This window comes from Panthera leo, chromosome C1 (assembly GCF_018350215.1).
Source record: "Panthera leo isolate Ple1 chromosome C1, P.leo_Ple1_pat1.1, whole genome shotgun sequence".
Classification (NCBI taxonomy): domain Eukaryota; kingdom Metazoa; phylum Chordata; class Mammalia; order Carnivora; family Felidae; genus Panthera; species Panthera leo.
The window spans coordinates 200,900,301-200,915,217 of NC_056686.1; the positions used below are offsets into that span (position 1 = coordinate 200,900,301).

General features: G+C 53.3%; 1 protein-coding gene across 6 annotated transcripts in view; it reads right to left on the reverse strand.

Moving 5' to 3' along the window:
• Positions 1-1,495: 1,495 nt before the first annotated feature.
• The window catches only part of TNS1 (tensin 1), a 202,466-nt gene continuing 189,044 nt past the window's right edge, over positions 1,496-14,917 (reverse strand). For all 6 annotated transcript variants that reach the window (XM_042950109.1, XM_042950112.1, XM_042950111.1 and 3 more), the window contains 8 exons: positions 14,318-14,449; positions 13,852-13,944; positions 13,066-13,143; positions 11,181-11,252; positions 10,786-10,954; positions 10,072-10,140; positions 9,572-9,604; positions 1,496-6,242 (listed from right to left, as the gene is read on the reverse strand). In XM_042950109.1, coding sequence (XP_042806043.1) covers positions 6,098-6,242; positions 9,572-9,604; positions 10,072-10,140; positions 10,786-10,954; positions 11,181-11,252; positions 13,066-13,143; positions 13,852-13,944; positions 14,318-14,449 — 791 coding nt within the window. In that variant the 3' untranslated portion in view covers positions 1,496-6,097. The remainder of the gene's footprint in view (positions 6,243-9,571; positions 9,605-10,071; positions 10,141-10,785; positions 10,955-11,180; positions 11,253-13,065; positions 13,144-13,851; positions 13,945-14,317; positions 14,450-14,917) is intronic.

The following is a 14,917-nucleotide window of genomic DNA, read 5'->3' on the forward strand; positions in this document are numbered from 1 at the left end:
AGTGTAATAAGGGGCATGAGGAGCGCTCGCCTCCCTACCCCAGACCCTCCTGCTGCAGCCCCAGTCCAGTTCCTCCTCCCCAGGGCCGGCCCCCACCCTGCCCCCCTGTTTGGTCCCCTCAAAGCCAGGCAGCCTCAGCCTGTCCCTCTCCTCTGTCTCTCTCATCCCCTGCCCCAGGCCCAGCCTAAAGTATCCACATCCCTCCAGAGCGGGGTGGCATCGGAGGGTGCCCTCCCTGCTCACACATGTGGAGCCCTGGTCCCCTCCGTGGGAAGCCAGCCAGACCACCCAGCCTCCCGAGCTCCCCGTCGGACCGATGCCAGCAGTTTGGTCTCCTGCCTGCCCATCACTCATCAGAGTCTGTCTTTCCCTCCTAAACAAAACCCCAACAGCAGAGGAAGAGAGATGTGAGCTAAGAAACGCATGGACGCTTCAGGGTTCACAGCCCAGCTCCGCCAATTATCAGCTTTGTGATTTTGTGCAATCTCTCAACGTTTTTGAAGCTCGGTTTCTTTCTCTGTAAACTGAGGACAAGGACGGCCCTTATCTCACTGGGTGCAGGTGCATGAGAAAATACGCATACGTGCTCAATGTCGTCTCTGGCACTTAGCAGGTTTGCTACGTGATCTGCCTGTCAGAAGCTACATGACCTCTCACAGCCTTGCTCTCCTTGTCACTTTGATGTCACGACACCTCCCTGCTGTCCCCGTGGACCAGAATGTTCCAGAAGCAGTCCTGTGAACCAGCTCCAGATAAACTGGTTGGTTCGGAGTTAGTCATTATGACCCAAGCAGGGTCTATCAGAGCCTAAGAGCATTCATCCCAGCATCTAATACTTGCTTGAAATATTGGGAGAAAAGAGCTCTCTACAGGGGCTGCTGCACTGGAAGGATGCAAACTGGTAGCACCGAGTGGCCGTATCCTGGAGCATCCGTGTGGCCACCCCAGGGATAGAGGCTGTCCAAAAATTAAGCCAACTCAGAACCAAGTGATGGAGCTGAATTCCCCATTCCACCGTTCGAGCTGCTGGACCAGTGGTGCCTCACTTCTTGGTCACGTGGGCCAATACATTCTTTTTTTTTTTCTTAAACCAGTTTGAGGGGCGCCTGGGTGGCTCCGTGGGTTAAGCGTCCGACTTCGGCTCAGGTCGTGATCTCACCGTTCATGAGTTCGAGCCCCGCGTCTGGGCTCTGTGCTGACAGCTCAGAGCCTGGAGCCTGCTTTGAATTCTGTGTCTCCGTCTCTGTCTGCCCCTGCCCCACTCTTGCTCTGTCTCTCTCCATCTCTCAAAAATGAATAAACGTTAAAAAATTTAAAAAAAAACAGTTTGAGTTTCTCTCCTAACTGAGAAGAGAGGAGAGGCAGAGGCATCTGCCAGAGGCATCCCTGAAGCCCACCCCATACCCGGAGCCTGGGTGAGGCCCCCTTCATGCTCACCAAGACGCAGCAGACCCCTTCCCGAAAAACACAGTTAGATAAAGGCACAGACTTTTTCTTTCGCTTTACCATTTATAAAGCCATACAATGGGTCGCAAAGAAACAAAGCAGCTGTACAGGAGCGGGCCAGCATTGGTGTAAAATACATTCATATCCAGGGCAAGGAGCACAGGTCAGGGTTTATACAAGGTGGCGGAGGTTATAGGCACGATGATACAAAATAGAAAGGATATTTCCATCTATATAAATACACAGCCAGGGGACAGGGAGGATGCCAAGTTATTGTTTCTCCTGCAGAGGGCCTGGGAGGCGGGGAGGGGGTGGCAAGGAATTTCTTACATTTGTTTCGAATGGCGTGTCGGCGGGAAGAGAGAAAATGGGGAAACATGGCGTGCACACACACACATGTGCTCAGTCTCACGCACAAACCGAACATGGACACACAGGAGAGTCTCAAACTGTTTAACACTGATTAGAAAACAAACTGGGGACATTCCTCTGCAATTACCTCGCTGCTGAGAAGAGCCCAGGTGTGGGACATAAACGGAAGTCCTCAAACATGCTGGGCGTCTGAGGACAGAGGAGTCGGGAGGGAGCACCCCGTGTAGCCAATCCTCACCAACAATACTGATAATCTAGCGATCGGGGCCCTCCTGATTCCTTTCACTGCTGGGTGATACTGACCTTGACATCCCATAGCTCATTCGCTGCCTTTGACCCTAACCCCGTGTTCCCTAGAGACCAGCAAAATATGTACACATATACACCCACACTTGCACACGCACGTGTATGCACCCGCCCCGTGTAACACCAGCCAGGAGCTCCAGTCTCAGGACCCTGGGGCCTGGGCCTGGGTGAAGAGTGGCTCTGGGACTCTGCCCCCAACCTCTCCAAGGAACCCAAGTGTGGGGAGATGTAGGGGCGGGAGGCAGCCCTTGGATGGGGCATGGACCCACTTGACCTCCCCCAATCCTGAAGTTGAGACAGTCCGAAGAAGCAAGGGAGAGCCAGGAGGCAGGGACGGTGAGCAAATGCCCCAGGCCTATCCCTGTTCTGCTTACAGACACCTCCACACCCCCTGGATGGCAGGGGAGCCTCCCTGACCTCGGCTGTGGTGCATCAGAGTACCCCCCCTCCTGAGTGCCCTTTATAAGGATCACGCTTGTCCAGCTGGCTGCTGCCTCCTACAGATCACACGGCCACCAGGCCCCGCCACCCCTATCCTGCCAGCCTCTGACACACCCAGGGAGTCCTCGAAACCCACAGGAGAAGGAATCCACATGTTTTTAGAGTTGCTAGGGAGAGACTCCGACAAAGATAGGGGTCAAAAGGCCCTTCCCTAGCCTAGGACACAGTGTATTGGCCCCCAAACACCTGGCTAGATAAGGGGACCAGGGTGCCAAGACTGCAGGGCAGGAGCATTGCAGTCACCCCTGGAGGTTGACCAGACAGCTCACTTCCTTCCTATTTCCCCTCTGGGGTCACCTCTCCATTGTTCCCATGCCCTGCCCTGTCCTCCTGTTCCACGGGTGGGGAGCCACCTGGACCTCTCCCTGAATCGGACAGATGTCAACTCCCTGCCCTCTTCCCTCCAGACACCGTGCAGGCCAGCCCCAGGCCCCAGGCCGGCTTCAGACGCCTGGCTGGAGCGGGGGGGCGGGGCCTGAGCCCGCCTGGCGTCTGTGTCACTGTTTCACCGCCTCTCCCGTTCTTCCTTGCCAACTTCCCCCAGACCCTTGCCCTGCCAGCCTGTTTCAAGACCAGACAGCATTCTCCTGGCTGGCACACAGATTCAACAATAACAGCAAAAAGGGTTGAGGGGGAAGGAGGAGAGGAAAGGATAGACATTCACACAATAATAACAATAATTATTAAAAGTGCTTTCTCTTAAAGGAAATCTTTGGCAAGAATATACCGCAGCGCTGTGGGGTGTGGGGGGTGTGTGTGTGTGTGTGTGTGTGTGTGTGTGCGCGTGCACGCATGGGTACAGAGACCTAACCTGTGAGACATGGGAGAGCCACAGTGTGCTCCCGAGCAGTGTCTGACCCAAAGGTAGGGCCGCCTGGAGACGGGGGTACCCTTCCCTATCATTCTTCTGGAAACCCACTCCTTCCAGAGGGACGTGAGGGAGTGAGCTGATCAGCTTCCCAGGATGCCCGGTCCTTCCCAGGGTCACACTAGGCTCAGGCCTGAGTGGGGCGGGCTGGACATGCCTGGGAGGTGGGAGCTGCTGGTGGGCAGTGGGAACGCACGTGTGACGGCCCGGGGCTGGCTGCCGAAGGGTTTACACTCCACCTGGCCTCAAGCGGAGAGAGGACATCCAGGCCAGGAGGGGAGAGTCCCGGGGCCAGGTCCAGCAGGAGATTGAGATATTTACAAAGGAAGTGGGCAAGGGATATCTCCTATCTGGGAAGAGAGTCGGGGTATGTAGGGAATGAGGAGGGGGGAGATCTGGGTATCTGGCTTGAATGCCTCAGAAGGAAGAGCACTTGGGAGGAACCTTGGCCACCAAGTGCAAGGTTGTATTCTTTAGGAAGCGAGGGCCTGCTCCCTACCTTCAGACACTCTCCAACTCCCTGAAACAGAACGTCCACACAGGTACAGCTTCTTGGAGGAGAAAAAATGCAAAAGACACACCTGTCACCCACATCTGCCACACACACCCTTGTCCCCCGCAGGCTCATCCACTTGTTCAGGCCCACAGTGAGGGGGGCAGCTCCCCTCATCTCTGGGAGCTGACTGCTGTGCCCCGGGCTTGCCAGAAAACAAGGGGGTGAAGGGAATGGACGTGTGCACCCCCTTCTCACTGAGCCCCAGACGGAGTCTAGGGAAGGCCAACAGTAGGGCCAGGAGACCCCTGATGGCTCCAAGGATAAAGGCCCCCTACAGTTCAGACCTCACTTATACATAAAAAAGGGACGGGAATTGGTTGATGCCCGGGAAGGCAATAAAGCAATATGGGAAAACAATAAATACTTCTTGTCAATTTACCTATTCTTTTTTTTAACCTTTTCTTATATTTTATTAGCTTACAGATTCTGTCAGTATGTCTCACATATATATTATATATATTTATATATCAGTACAATGCCTCTCTCTAGGGAACCCCATAGGCTTAAGAAGCCATTCAATAATGGAATCCCGGTGAATTTTCTACTCTGGCTTAGAGTGCTTGGGTGGTGGTCTGGGGGGTTCGAATTGCCCAGATGGACTCTCAGCCCTCTGACCTAAATGCATTCCCTTGCCCCTCTGCTCCACGGGCAGCTTGGCTCTGCTGGGGAAACCATGGCAGGATGGGGAACAGCGAGGCTTTGGCATTGTAGGTAGGCCATGTAGATGCACAGGAAGTGGCCCCAGGAGCTCTGCCAAGGACAGCCCGGGCAGCCCAGTAAAAATCAGACCCAGAATCACCTGCAGAGGGGGGGACGAAAGGCCATCGGGTGTCTCCCCCGGGGCCTCACGGAGCAGGTTCCCCAGGACGAGCTCCAACATAGAGACCCTGAAGGACAAACCAGGGCAGGAAGGCTTGATCCCCGACACCCAAAAAGGCATCAAACAGATAAGCAATTCTGAAGAAAGGCTGGTCTGGGGCACAAAACCCAAGAATGGGCTGAGGGCTCAGAGCTGGCCGGAGCCACCTGCCCATACCTGCTGCTGGGCCACACGCCTCTGAGAAGACCCCCAGAGCTCAACCAGCAACCCTCTTGAGGGATCTCCTCCCCAAGACTATGCACACGTACATCTGCACCTCCCGAACCAAGCGTCCAGCCTCCCTGTGGGGGCAGATCAGGGCTAAGGCTGCAGGGCGGCCAGCCCCACTCCTGCGGGGGTCTTTGCTGGGAAGGTGCTGGCAGCACCCAGGGCCGCTAGAGAGCAAGCGTGGGGACCGAGAGAGAGTCTGCGATCCCATGATCTTGGATACTCCTGCTGCCCTGTCGCGCCCAACTCTCACCTTCTTTGGACAGTATGCACATGCATGTGCAAATACACGGGGCACGCAAAAGTCTATATATTTATAACTCTGGCTGAGAGGCACATGGAAATCAATACGTGAAGATGTGGGTGTGGACACAGTATATACCCCATACAGACACCCACACAGACTGTACATCGGAGGCAGAGTCCAGAGACCTCAGGGACCTCAGGTCTACGGTACTCTCACAGGCAAAAGTTCTGCCACTTGGTGCCCATGCTGGCTCTTTTTGGTTTGCCAATCTACCCCAGAGGTGGCCAGAAAAGGATTCTCTCAATTTGATTTCTCCTTGCAAAGCGGTCGGGTTAGGGAGACAGCTTTTCCATTTACTTCCAAAATATAGATCCTCAAGGAGTTGGTCTGTCTGTCTCCTCTGAGGAGCCTCTTGGAAGGGGGAGGGGGGTCAGGTGGACCTGGTTAGCGGTGGAGGCTTTGGGGGCTCTGCGGTATCCATCCACCCAGGGGAATCCGAGTTATCCTCCCCCATCTTTTTCTTTCTCTAGCTCTCTCTCTCTCCCCCCCTTCCCCTCTGCAATTCACTTCCCCCTCCCCACGTTGCACTTTCTTCTCTCCTTCTCCAAAATTGGCCCAAAGTCCTCCTTCTGGATTCAAGGGTGGTCAGGATTCATGAGTCCCCGCCCCACATGCCCCGTCCCCACTGCCATGGCCCCGGGCGAGGGGTGGCATTCATCTCTTCTGGCCTGCACTCAGCATGACCTTGGAGACAAAGTTGACGATGGCGGAGGCGGGCTGGTTGGGGTCAAGCTCAGCGAAGAGGTGGCAGGCGTTGTCGGTGGTGCTGCCCTGCTTCCGGGCCACGAAGCCGAAGAGCCTGCAGGGGCAGGAGAAGGGGATGACGGGCGTGAAGCGGACCCCAGGCCTTGGAGAGCTGCCCCCGTGAGCGAGCTCTCCTCAGGTTCAAGTCTCTCGCCACTCTTCCCGCCTCTCCCAGCACATGAGGACTGGGGCACAGGGCACAGGAGAGAGGGTTCCTCTCTCCCTTCCACCCCGCACCCCAAAGCCAGGTCCTGGAGATAACAGGGTCATTGGTTTTAGGTAGACAGAGATTCCCCTTTGAGAGGCAGGGGGAGGCGGAGCTGGAGGCAAATGACAAGACTGGACACTAAAAGGCAGGGAGGAGACCAAAAATAAAATGGGGACATTCCTAGGCGAGCTTCTCTCGGTCCTTCCCAGCCCCGCCCCTCCCTGACTGTTCACACAACACAGAAGCACATGAATAAAACGCTGTCTGCCTGTCAAAGCACTTGGCCTCAGACACCAGGAGAGGGTCAGGGAGACAAAAGGACAAGGGGTCACCACCACCCCCCCACACACACACACTTCTCCTGGGCTCCAGAGAACGGGAGGGGACAGAGGACCCCACACCTGTTCCTCCCTACCCCCCACTCCCTGCACCAGGGCTGGAATGACCTGGCATTCTCTGTGCAAAACAGAGTTAAAAATATGAGCAGAGAACAGAATGTGAGCCCAGGTCCCCTCCCAGTCGGCACGTTGCTAATTAGAGCGAGATGGGGAAATCGGGACAGCTGGAGATTCCGATGGAAACCCCTCTCCCCAGGACTGGACCACAACAGCTAAAATTAGCAAAGTTGGGTCCTGCTTGCCACCGACCGCACGTATGTACACACACACACACACACACACACACACACACACACACACACACTGGGCGTCCTACAGCTTTGCTCTCCCCAACTCTGTTTCAGGGTCTGGGAACAGCTGGACCAGAGTCTGGGGTAATGGCCTGCCCAAGTGAAGGGGTAGCCTGGGTCCACGGACCAATCCCCAGGACCCCCTTTCCAGGCTGGCTCAGTCTCCTTGGTGCAGTGGAAGGCAGTAAGGGCGGACAGAGGGAGCGGCTCCAAGCTGCCGCATGACAGCGAGCCAGCCCCGGCTGCCCGGTTCTGCCGGGGTGGAGAGCCAGCCAACCTCACCAGCCTAAACACGGCCCGCCTGCCCTGCCCTACTGTTTACTTCAGCTCCCAGGGCCAGTTCAACAACTGCCAAGTCCTTTCTCTGCTGGGGGCAGTGGATCCAGGCAGGAAACCTCAGCCCCGAGGCAGGGAGGGGCACTTACAAGAACCTGAGAACAAGTGTCTCCTTAAACGTGGGGCCTGAGGCGCCTTGCGCACCCCTCCTTCATCTGAGACAGGCTCCCTGGGGCTCCGCCTGGCCCAGCAAGGCCGTGTCAGCAGGAAGCTCAGCACAAAACCAGCTCCGGAATGAAGAGAATGACTTCCAGGCCTGTGACCAGCCCACTTCTGTCCCTGACCCATCTCCCCACGGTGGGGCCCAGTGCTGAATGAGCACGAGCTCCCTTAAACACCAAGTTCTGGCCTGCCTGGCTGGGGTCCGAGACTGAGAGACCCAACGACCCTGGGAACTCAAAGAAGGCTGAAGTAGGTACAAGGCAAGCTTCAAGAAGGCTGGACACCTGCGTGCTCCTTTCAGCTAATTCTTTATGTAACCTCGGTCAAGGAGAGGTGCCCTGCATCCCCCTCTGGATGCTCCCAAGGGCGTTCACGGTGCTGACTGCCTACGCTCAGCTCCATTCATTCCTGACCCAGGGGGCCTCACCGTGCTTCCTCCTCACTCTCCCCCTGCTTGCCTCCATCCTCGAATTTCTTCATTTGGCAAATATTTATCACCCCTCCCATACCACGAAGGCAGTCCTGCCCTCAGGAGCTTGCCATCGGTGTGGCCCTGCCTCCCTGTCCCCTGGAAATTGTCTCCTACTCCCACACCCATTTCTACCTGTGCAAAATGTGCTGTCTTTTAAGACCCATTTGAAAGTATTAGTTCTGGGGCGCCTGGGTGGCGCAGTCGGTTAAGCGTCCGACTTCAGCCAGGTCACGATCTCGCGGTCCGTGAGTTCGAGCCCCGCGTCAGGCTCTGGGCTGATGGCTCGGAGCCTGGAGCCTGTTTCCGATTCTGTGTCTCCCTCTCTCTCTGCCCCTCCCCGTTCATGCTCTGTCTCTCTCTGTCCCAAAAATAAATAAAAAACGTTGAAAAAAAAAAAATTAAAAAAAAAAAAAAAGAAAGTATTAGTTCTTTCCCCAAACCTTCCCAAATCTCTCCCTGCCTAGATGTGCTCTTCTTCGTGCTTGGTACCCTTCATGTGTCGCTACAACAGCAGTTTTAATTTTCTTTTAACAGGAAAAGTTTTCCTTTTCTAAAGCAATCTTACATGAAGTCCAAATACATGAAGGTGACAGCAGGATTTATGGCCATGAATGTATCGATTCAACAGCAAAACATTTACCTATTATAAAGTCAATGAGGGAGAAAAATTGGGGCTGCTTGCATGAACCATACAAAGTCAAATGTGGAATTGCAGACCATAGGCCAGCTTCAGTACTCAGATTATTGCTATACCCTATTTAGGTTTTGTGAAACTGAGAAAACCCTGATCCATACTGGTCAATAACTGCCTCTCAAGCCAGGGTTTCTTCTTCCTTCATAATGGCTCAGTTGCAACCGGAAGACCCTAGGGTTCCTGGGAACATGGTTTGAAAACCACTCCAGCACGTCAGGGCTGTTTATGCACTTGTCTTATCCACTGGGCCAATATCAGGCCTCCTGAGGGCAGAGTCAGCCTCCTGGTCCGTCTGAATTATCCTGGGGCCGAGTGCCCTGCAGACATGTGGGAAATGCTGAAGGGGTGGAAGAATCAGCCAAAAGGTCCTAGGTCCATCCCAGAAGAAATGTGGACTTTCTGGGCTCCCGACTTCTGATGAAGAGGTGAGGCCCAGCCACAGGATCCACAGAAACCCACCAAAAGAGCAAGAGTAGGAATCAAGGAAGCCAGGACTGGGGCAGAAAGATCATTTAAACAAGCCTTGCCCCATGACCACTGCCTCCAGTAGAACTCCCAGCTTTCTGTCCACTTTCTCAGATCTCTGCTGGTCTGGTCCTGGGAGAGGGAAGGTGAGGAGACTGGAGGCTGGGCCTCTGGCCTTGAGGCAAGAGAAGGCAAAAGACCTGGCTGCCTGGCCAAGCTTTTCTCCAAAGCTGAGTAACCTGAGCACAAAGGGCTTTGTTGCCCTTTGCCTACCCCTGGTCCCAGATTCTAACCACCAACCCCCCACCCCCCCGGCCCAGGGAGCAGCCAGCTGGCATCGGGGGAGAAGCCACACTTACTTAGCAGGGGCACCTCCTTCTGTCTTCATCCACCTGTGGAGACAAAGATACCACAGTGTAAACCACCACAACTCCTCCCCCGAGAACGCAGCCCTGCGCATGCCCAGACCTGCAGGGGGAAAGCAAGGGAAACCCCGTTCCAGGGGGGTGGGAGCCTCCAAAGACCACGCGGGGGGAGGCATTCAGGGTGGAGAGAACACTGTGGCCTGCCTCACAAAGAGCTCTCCCGAGTGTGAAGAGGAGAAGCGGATTCAAGGTCAAGGATATGGCACGGGGCATGGAAGCAAGCATTTGAGTCCCTGGGAGGGGCTCCAAATTTGTGGTGGGAAAAACTCAAAAAAGTACCCAATGCAATTACTGACAGTCTCACAGACACAGGCGGATCTTCCAGTTGAACTGTGAATACACACCCACACGCACACCCACGCCCACACGTGCCCCCACACAGACTTCAGGGCTGTGAAGATGGGTGCAAGAGAAGGCGACTACAAGAGACTTACTTTCTCTCCTGTGGATCCAGGTCACAGAAGGTGACAGTGTTGAGGGGGTAGTGTCGTCTGAAGAAGAGCCTGTGGCACAGATACCAGATACACAGAGAATGAGTATCCACGTGACCACCCTTTGCCACTTTCCACTTGCAGGCGTCAGGCTACCCTCTGCAGCTGTCATGGGTTAACCCAGCCTCTCCCTTATGAGCAAGGTGGCCTGGGCTGCTCATCTTAGCAATGCACAGGGACATAAATGTGTCACTGAAGCATGTCCCCAATGCTAGTGACTAGGAAAAGAAGGAAGAAACTGGTACTGAAGAATGATCAATGAGGGGATGTGACAGAGGAAGGAAAGAAGCTGGAGGAAGAGCACAAGAGCAAGGGCTCTGCTCTAGAAATCAGGCACTTTCATGAGTTGTGTTTCTGGCTGTATACCCTATGCAGGCATATTTGTAGGAGGGAAGACAGATGGATGGATGGATGGATGGATGGATGGATGGATGGATAGATGGATGGGTGGGTGGGTGGATGGATTGGTGGGTGGGTGGAAGACTGGACAGGTGGGTGGATGACAGGTGGACAGATGGAGGCACAGGTTGGTAGGTGGACGGGTGGACAGGTGGACAGATGAGTACAAGGTACAAATGGTAAGTGGGTGGGTAAGTAGATTGACAGATGGGGCACAGTGGGGAGAGCCCAGTACGGAAGCAAGTGGAAGAGTCTTACTTTCTCTGGTTGTCAGTCAGTGTGATTCCCTGGGCAGAAACTTTGAAGTGAACGATGGTGGCAGCTGGTGTGGGGTCAGCAGCCAGCGTCTCAGAAGTGGCTTTGGAGATGGCCTGTGGCCCAGTGAGTGATTCCATGTCCACGGAGTTGACGAAGAGCACGTTGCAGGCTGGAATAAACCCACCCAAAGAGAAGTCACGGGGAGTGGAGTGGGTGGGGATTACCTCCCAGCTCAGCTCTTCGGGGGAGGAGTAGATGAATGTTAGGCCAGCCTCAGTCCAAGGCATCCGCACAGAGAATCACGGACTGCCCAGAGATAGCTGGGTCTGCAGGACGGGACAGGGCAGGCAGAAGGAAAGGGCTGGGCGGGCATCCTGTCTGGGGTGGCCACTTACCTGCCCCTTGCTTCAGCAGGTCAGTGGTTGAGTTGGCAGGGCCTGAGCTATCTTTCGATTCATCTGTGGGGTCTGAGACAAAAATTTAATTCAGCTGGTAATTAAAACTCTAGAGCTGGAAAGAAGCACAAGTTCGGCTGGGCCTCAGGCAAGCTCTGCAAATACTTCGTGCAATGGATACCGCTTTTCGTAACAGGCCCTGGCAATAGGCATGTGTGTGTCCAGTCTGAACATTCAGTGAGGACTGTCGATAGTTAGCACATGGGTTGAGAGCTCTGGAATCCAACAGTGTGGGGTGCAGACCCTCACCCCAGCACCTGCCAAGTACCTATAAAATGGAGATTGTGATGACAGTCCCATTGTGCTGGGTTTTTGAGATGTTCCATATACAGTGTTAGCCCAGTGCTTGGCATAAAGCAGGACCTCAAGTGGCAACTGACATCTCTGTTGTCATTTTGCATTAATGTGTCTTTGTGTAGATCGATAAATGTCCCAATTCACTAAAGCACTAATACAGCGCAGTCATGATTTCGATATTACTAAGAACGGAGTATTGTCCGTACCAGTGTTTCTCAGGCTTTGGAGTGCAGGCTGATTAAAACACAGGTTGCTGAGCCCCACTGGAGGGCTTGAGAATATCTGCATTTTTAACAAGTTCTCAGGGTGCCGATGCCACTGGTCTGGGAACCATACTTTGAGAAGCACTGGTTTATATAATGTAAACGTCAAACAGTTTTGTAATTGCTAAACTACTTTCATAAATTTCATAGAACTATAATTTAGTTAGTGTCTCAACTTTGTGCTTAATAATGCTACTTAAGTTGTACTTGAACTTTTAAATTAATAATGTCGGCCAATTATTAGTAGCAATTCAATGAAATGAGTTGTATTCACAGAAATTGTGAAATAATATTAGGGGTTTTGTGTATGGGCACAACCCCAAGAGCTCCAAGAGAAACCGGAAGAAAGTCCCAGAGACACTTCTGAATATCCTATTGCTAAACAGAGAGGATGGGGACCAGGTACCCAGTTTCCAGTTCCTAGACCTCAAGGTCAGGGCTGAGCATAATTTCCCTTGGGTGGGCCCTGATTCATGGGGCTGGGCAACAGAAGCCTGTGCGGTGACGAGTCTTGGGTGTCCATCCGCCAGCCTCCAAAGCTGGAGCTCTTCTCTGAGAGAAGCTGGGCCTGGTGTCTCACTCAATGTCCTATATGTCCTGAGGCTCGTGGGTTCCATTTGTACTTCCCACAGTCAAGAGGCCTTGCTCTTCCCATCAGCTCTACGTCCCCTCAGTCAGAGAACACCCTGTCAGCCAAGCAGACTAAAACTCCAAGGACGTCTTGGCCCTGTTTTCTTCCCACACCATGAGGAACCCAGTCACTCTTCCTCTGTGTGTGCTCCCTGCTCTTTATTCACACCAACCTCCAACACGTGGGCACCCCCATGACCTAAATCTGCCTTCCCCTCCCCCTTCCTTCAGCCCTGCCCACCGATGCCCATCTCATCCTCCAGACACAGTCCTCCCCATAACTGACTCCTACCTCTAGTGCCTCCCCCCTGGGCTTATTCTGACGATTCGCAAAAAAATTTCTCAAAGGCACCGGAGAATTTTCCAGAACAATCTGGAAAGTCAATTATGTGTGTTCCTGGAGTTAAGTTTTTTTTTAAGAACTTTTCCTTCTTTTTTTAATAGGAGATTTAAAAAAAAAAAAAAAAAAAAAAAAAAAAAAAAAAAAAAGGAGAGTAGCTTTGAATTTCCCTAGATTGGCAAAATGACCCAGGTCCTCAATGCTGGCCCATGTTCTGGAGCGGCTGGCAGAGCAGACACAAACAGCAGCCCAGCTCAAAGATGTACTTGGAGAGCAAGGAGTCTCACGTTCCTACCTCGGTTTGGAATGACCAGCTTACAGGGCAGAGCCAGTGGGATGATGGAATGCTGGTAGACCAGGGCAGAGAGAGACCCTGCAGGGGGAGACAGCATGTCAGGAGCAGTGCCACTGGGAGCAGGCCCGGGCACCGAGGAGCCCAACCACCCAGCCCACTTTCCGTCATCTTCAGCTTCTTTATTACCCACCTCTCCCTCATCCCACAATGAAACTGAAAATCCACTCCCTCCTTGTTAGCAATATCTAAGGGAGAAGGTTCCAGCAGCTCGCTCTAAGCAGCCATAAGGTGTCCTTTCTAGAAAGTTCCTCCCAACATTTCTCCTAAGTCCCTCTGGCTACTGAGGCCCTCTCAGGACAGTGCAGCAGAAGTATCAGAGAAATCGTGGGATCAAATCCCAGCTCAGTCACTTATTAGCTATGTGTTCTTGGGTAAGTCTAACTTCTACAAACCTCCGTTTCCTCATGTGTAAATGGAACCATAACACCTCCCATGCAGGATTGTTATGAGACCAGAAGTAATGTAAGGTTCCCAGACAGTGACTTTCACATAGTAGGTGGTCGATAAAGGCAGTTGTTACAGCTGTTATTCAAATTCTAATGATAATGCATTTCAGTGGGGTGAGACAAATGCAGAAAGGAATTTGGCAGAGTGAATCAGCCACAGTACAGAGGACGGGAGGCCACTGTTCATTTCCTCTGCTGCGTCTATGACAAGGGGGACCTGGGACAGCCTGAGATACTCTAGGCAGGTGGACTGTGGAGACGGGGTTGGGGAACAGCTCACCGAAGTTTGGCTCATTGGGGCATCCCTTGAGCTTGACTCCTCTGGGGCCAGTCTCTATCAGGAAATGTCTCACCAGCTCATGGGTCATGTCCCCTGGAATAAAGAGAAAGACATGAGGTTTGAGCACTTCTCATGGGGCCCTCCCACCACTTGCTAACATCACTTCATCCCTTCCCCACATGCCGCTCTGTGGCGGGAGAAAGGGTTGGAAAGATAATACAGCCAGAACCCAGGAATGGAGAGACCACCGCTCAAGGAAACACAACCAGAGTTCCAATAATCCTGCTTCCCTGTCCTCTGACCCCAACCATCACCAGGCCCAAGACTCATTCTTCCAAAGAGTCTGACTCAGCAGGCACCAGCTCCCCCAAGAACCATAGGTCTGTCCAGCCCTGAGTCCTTCTGGCACCTCAGGCTTGGAGGAGGCTGTGCTGGTCCAGAGCCTGGCTCGAGAGGAGGGTGTTACCTTTTTTATTCTGCTGCACGACGGTCGGAGGAGGAGATGACACCTTCATGGCCAACCCGTAGGCCCCTCGGAAGGAGTGGCTGTCGCGGATGATGAAGGCCCCTGGCTCCTGGTCCTTAAGGAGAGCGATGGCTGGGATTGGAAGGGATGAGGGGACCAGAGCAACTAAGAAATTGATGGCACGGGCCTTGCTTAAGACTCATCAGGTCTACCCAATCTCGCTCCTTAGTTAGAATTTAAACACCCCTAAGGGTCCTCCTATGATAAAGTTGGCGAACATCTTCTATAAATAGCCAGGTAGTAACTATTTCAGGCTTCACAGGTCATGCTGTCTGTATTGCAAACTACTCGTCTCTACCATTGCAGCACAAAAGCAGCCACAAACAATACAGAAGCAAAGAGATACAGTGTGTTCCACCGAAACTGCATTTACAGAAAGAGGTCCGGGCCCTGGGCCATAGTCTCCAAAACCTGTCTAACATCCACACAGACCTTCCCTGGGGGCCCGGTGGACCTCACTCCATCCCCACAACCACAGCTTTGTTTTGCCTATAAAATGTGCAAAACTCTCCACATCACATAGCTAAGATTTGTTCTATG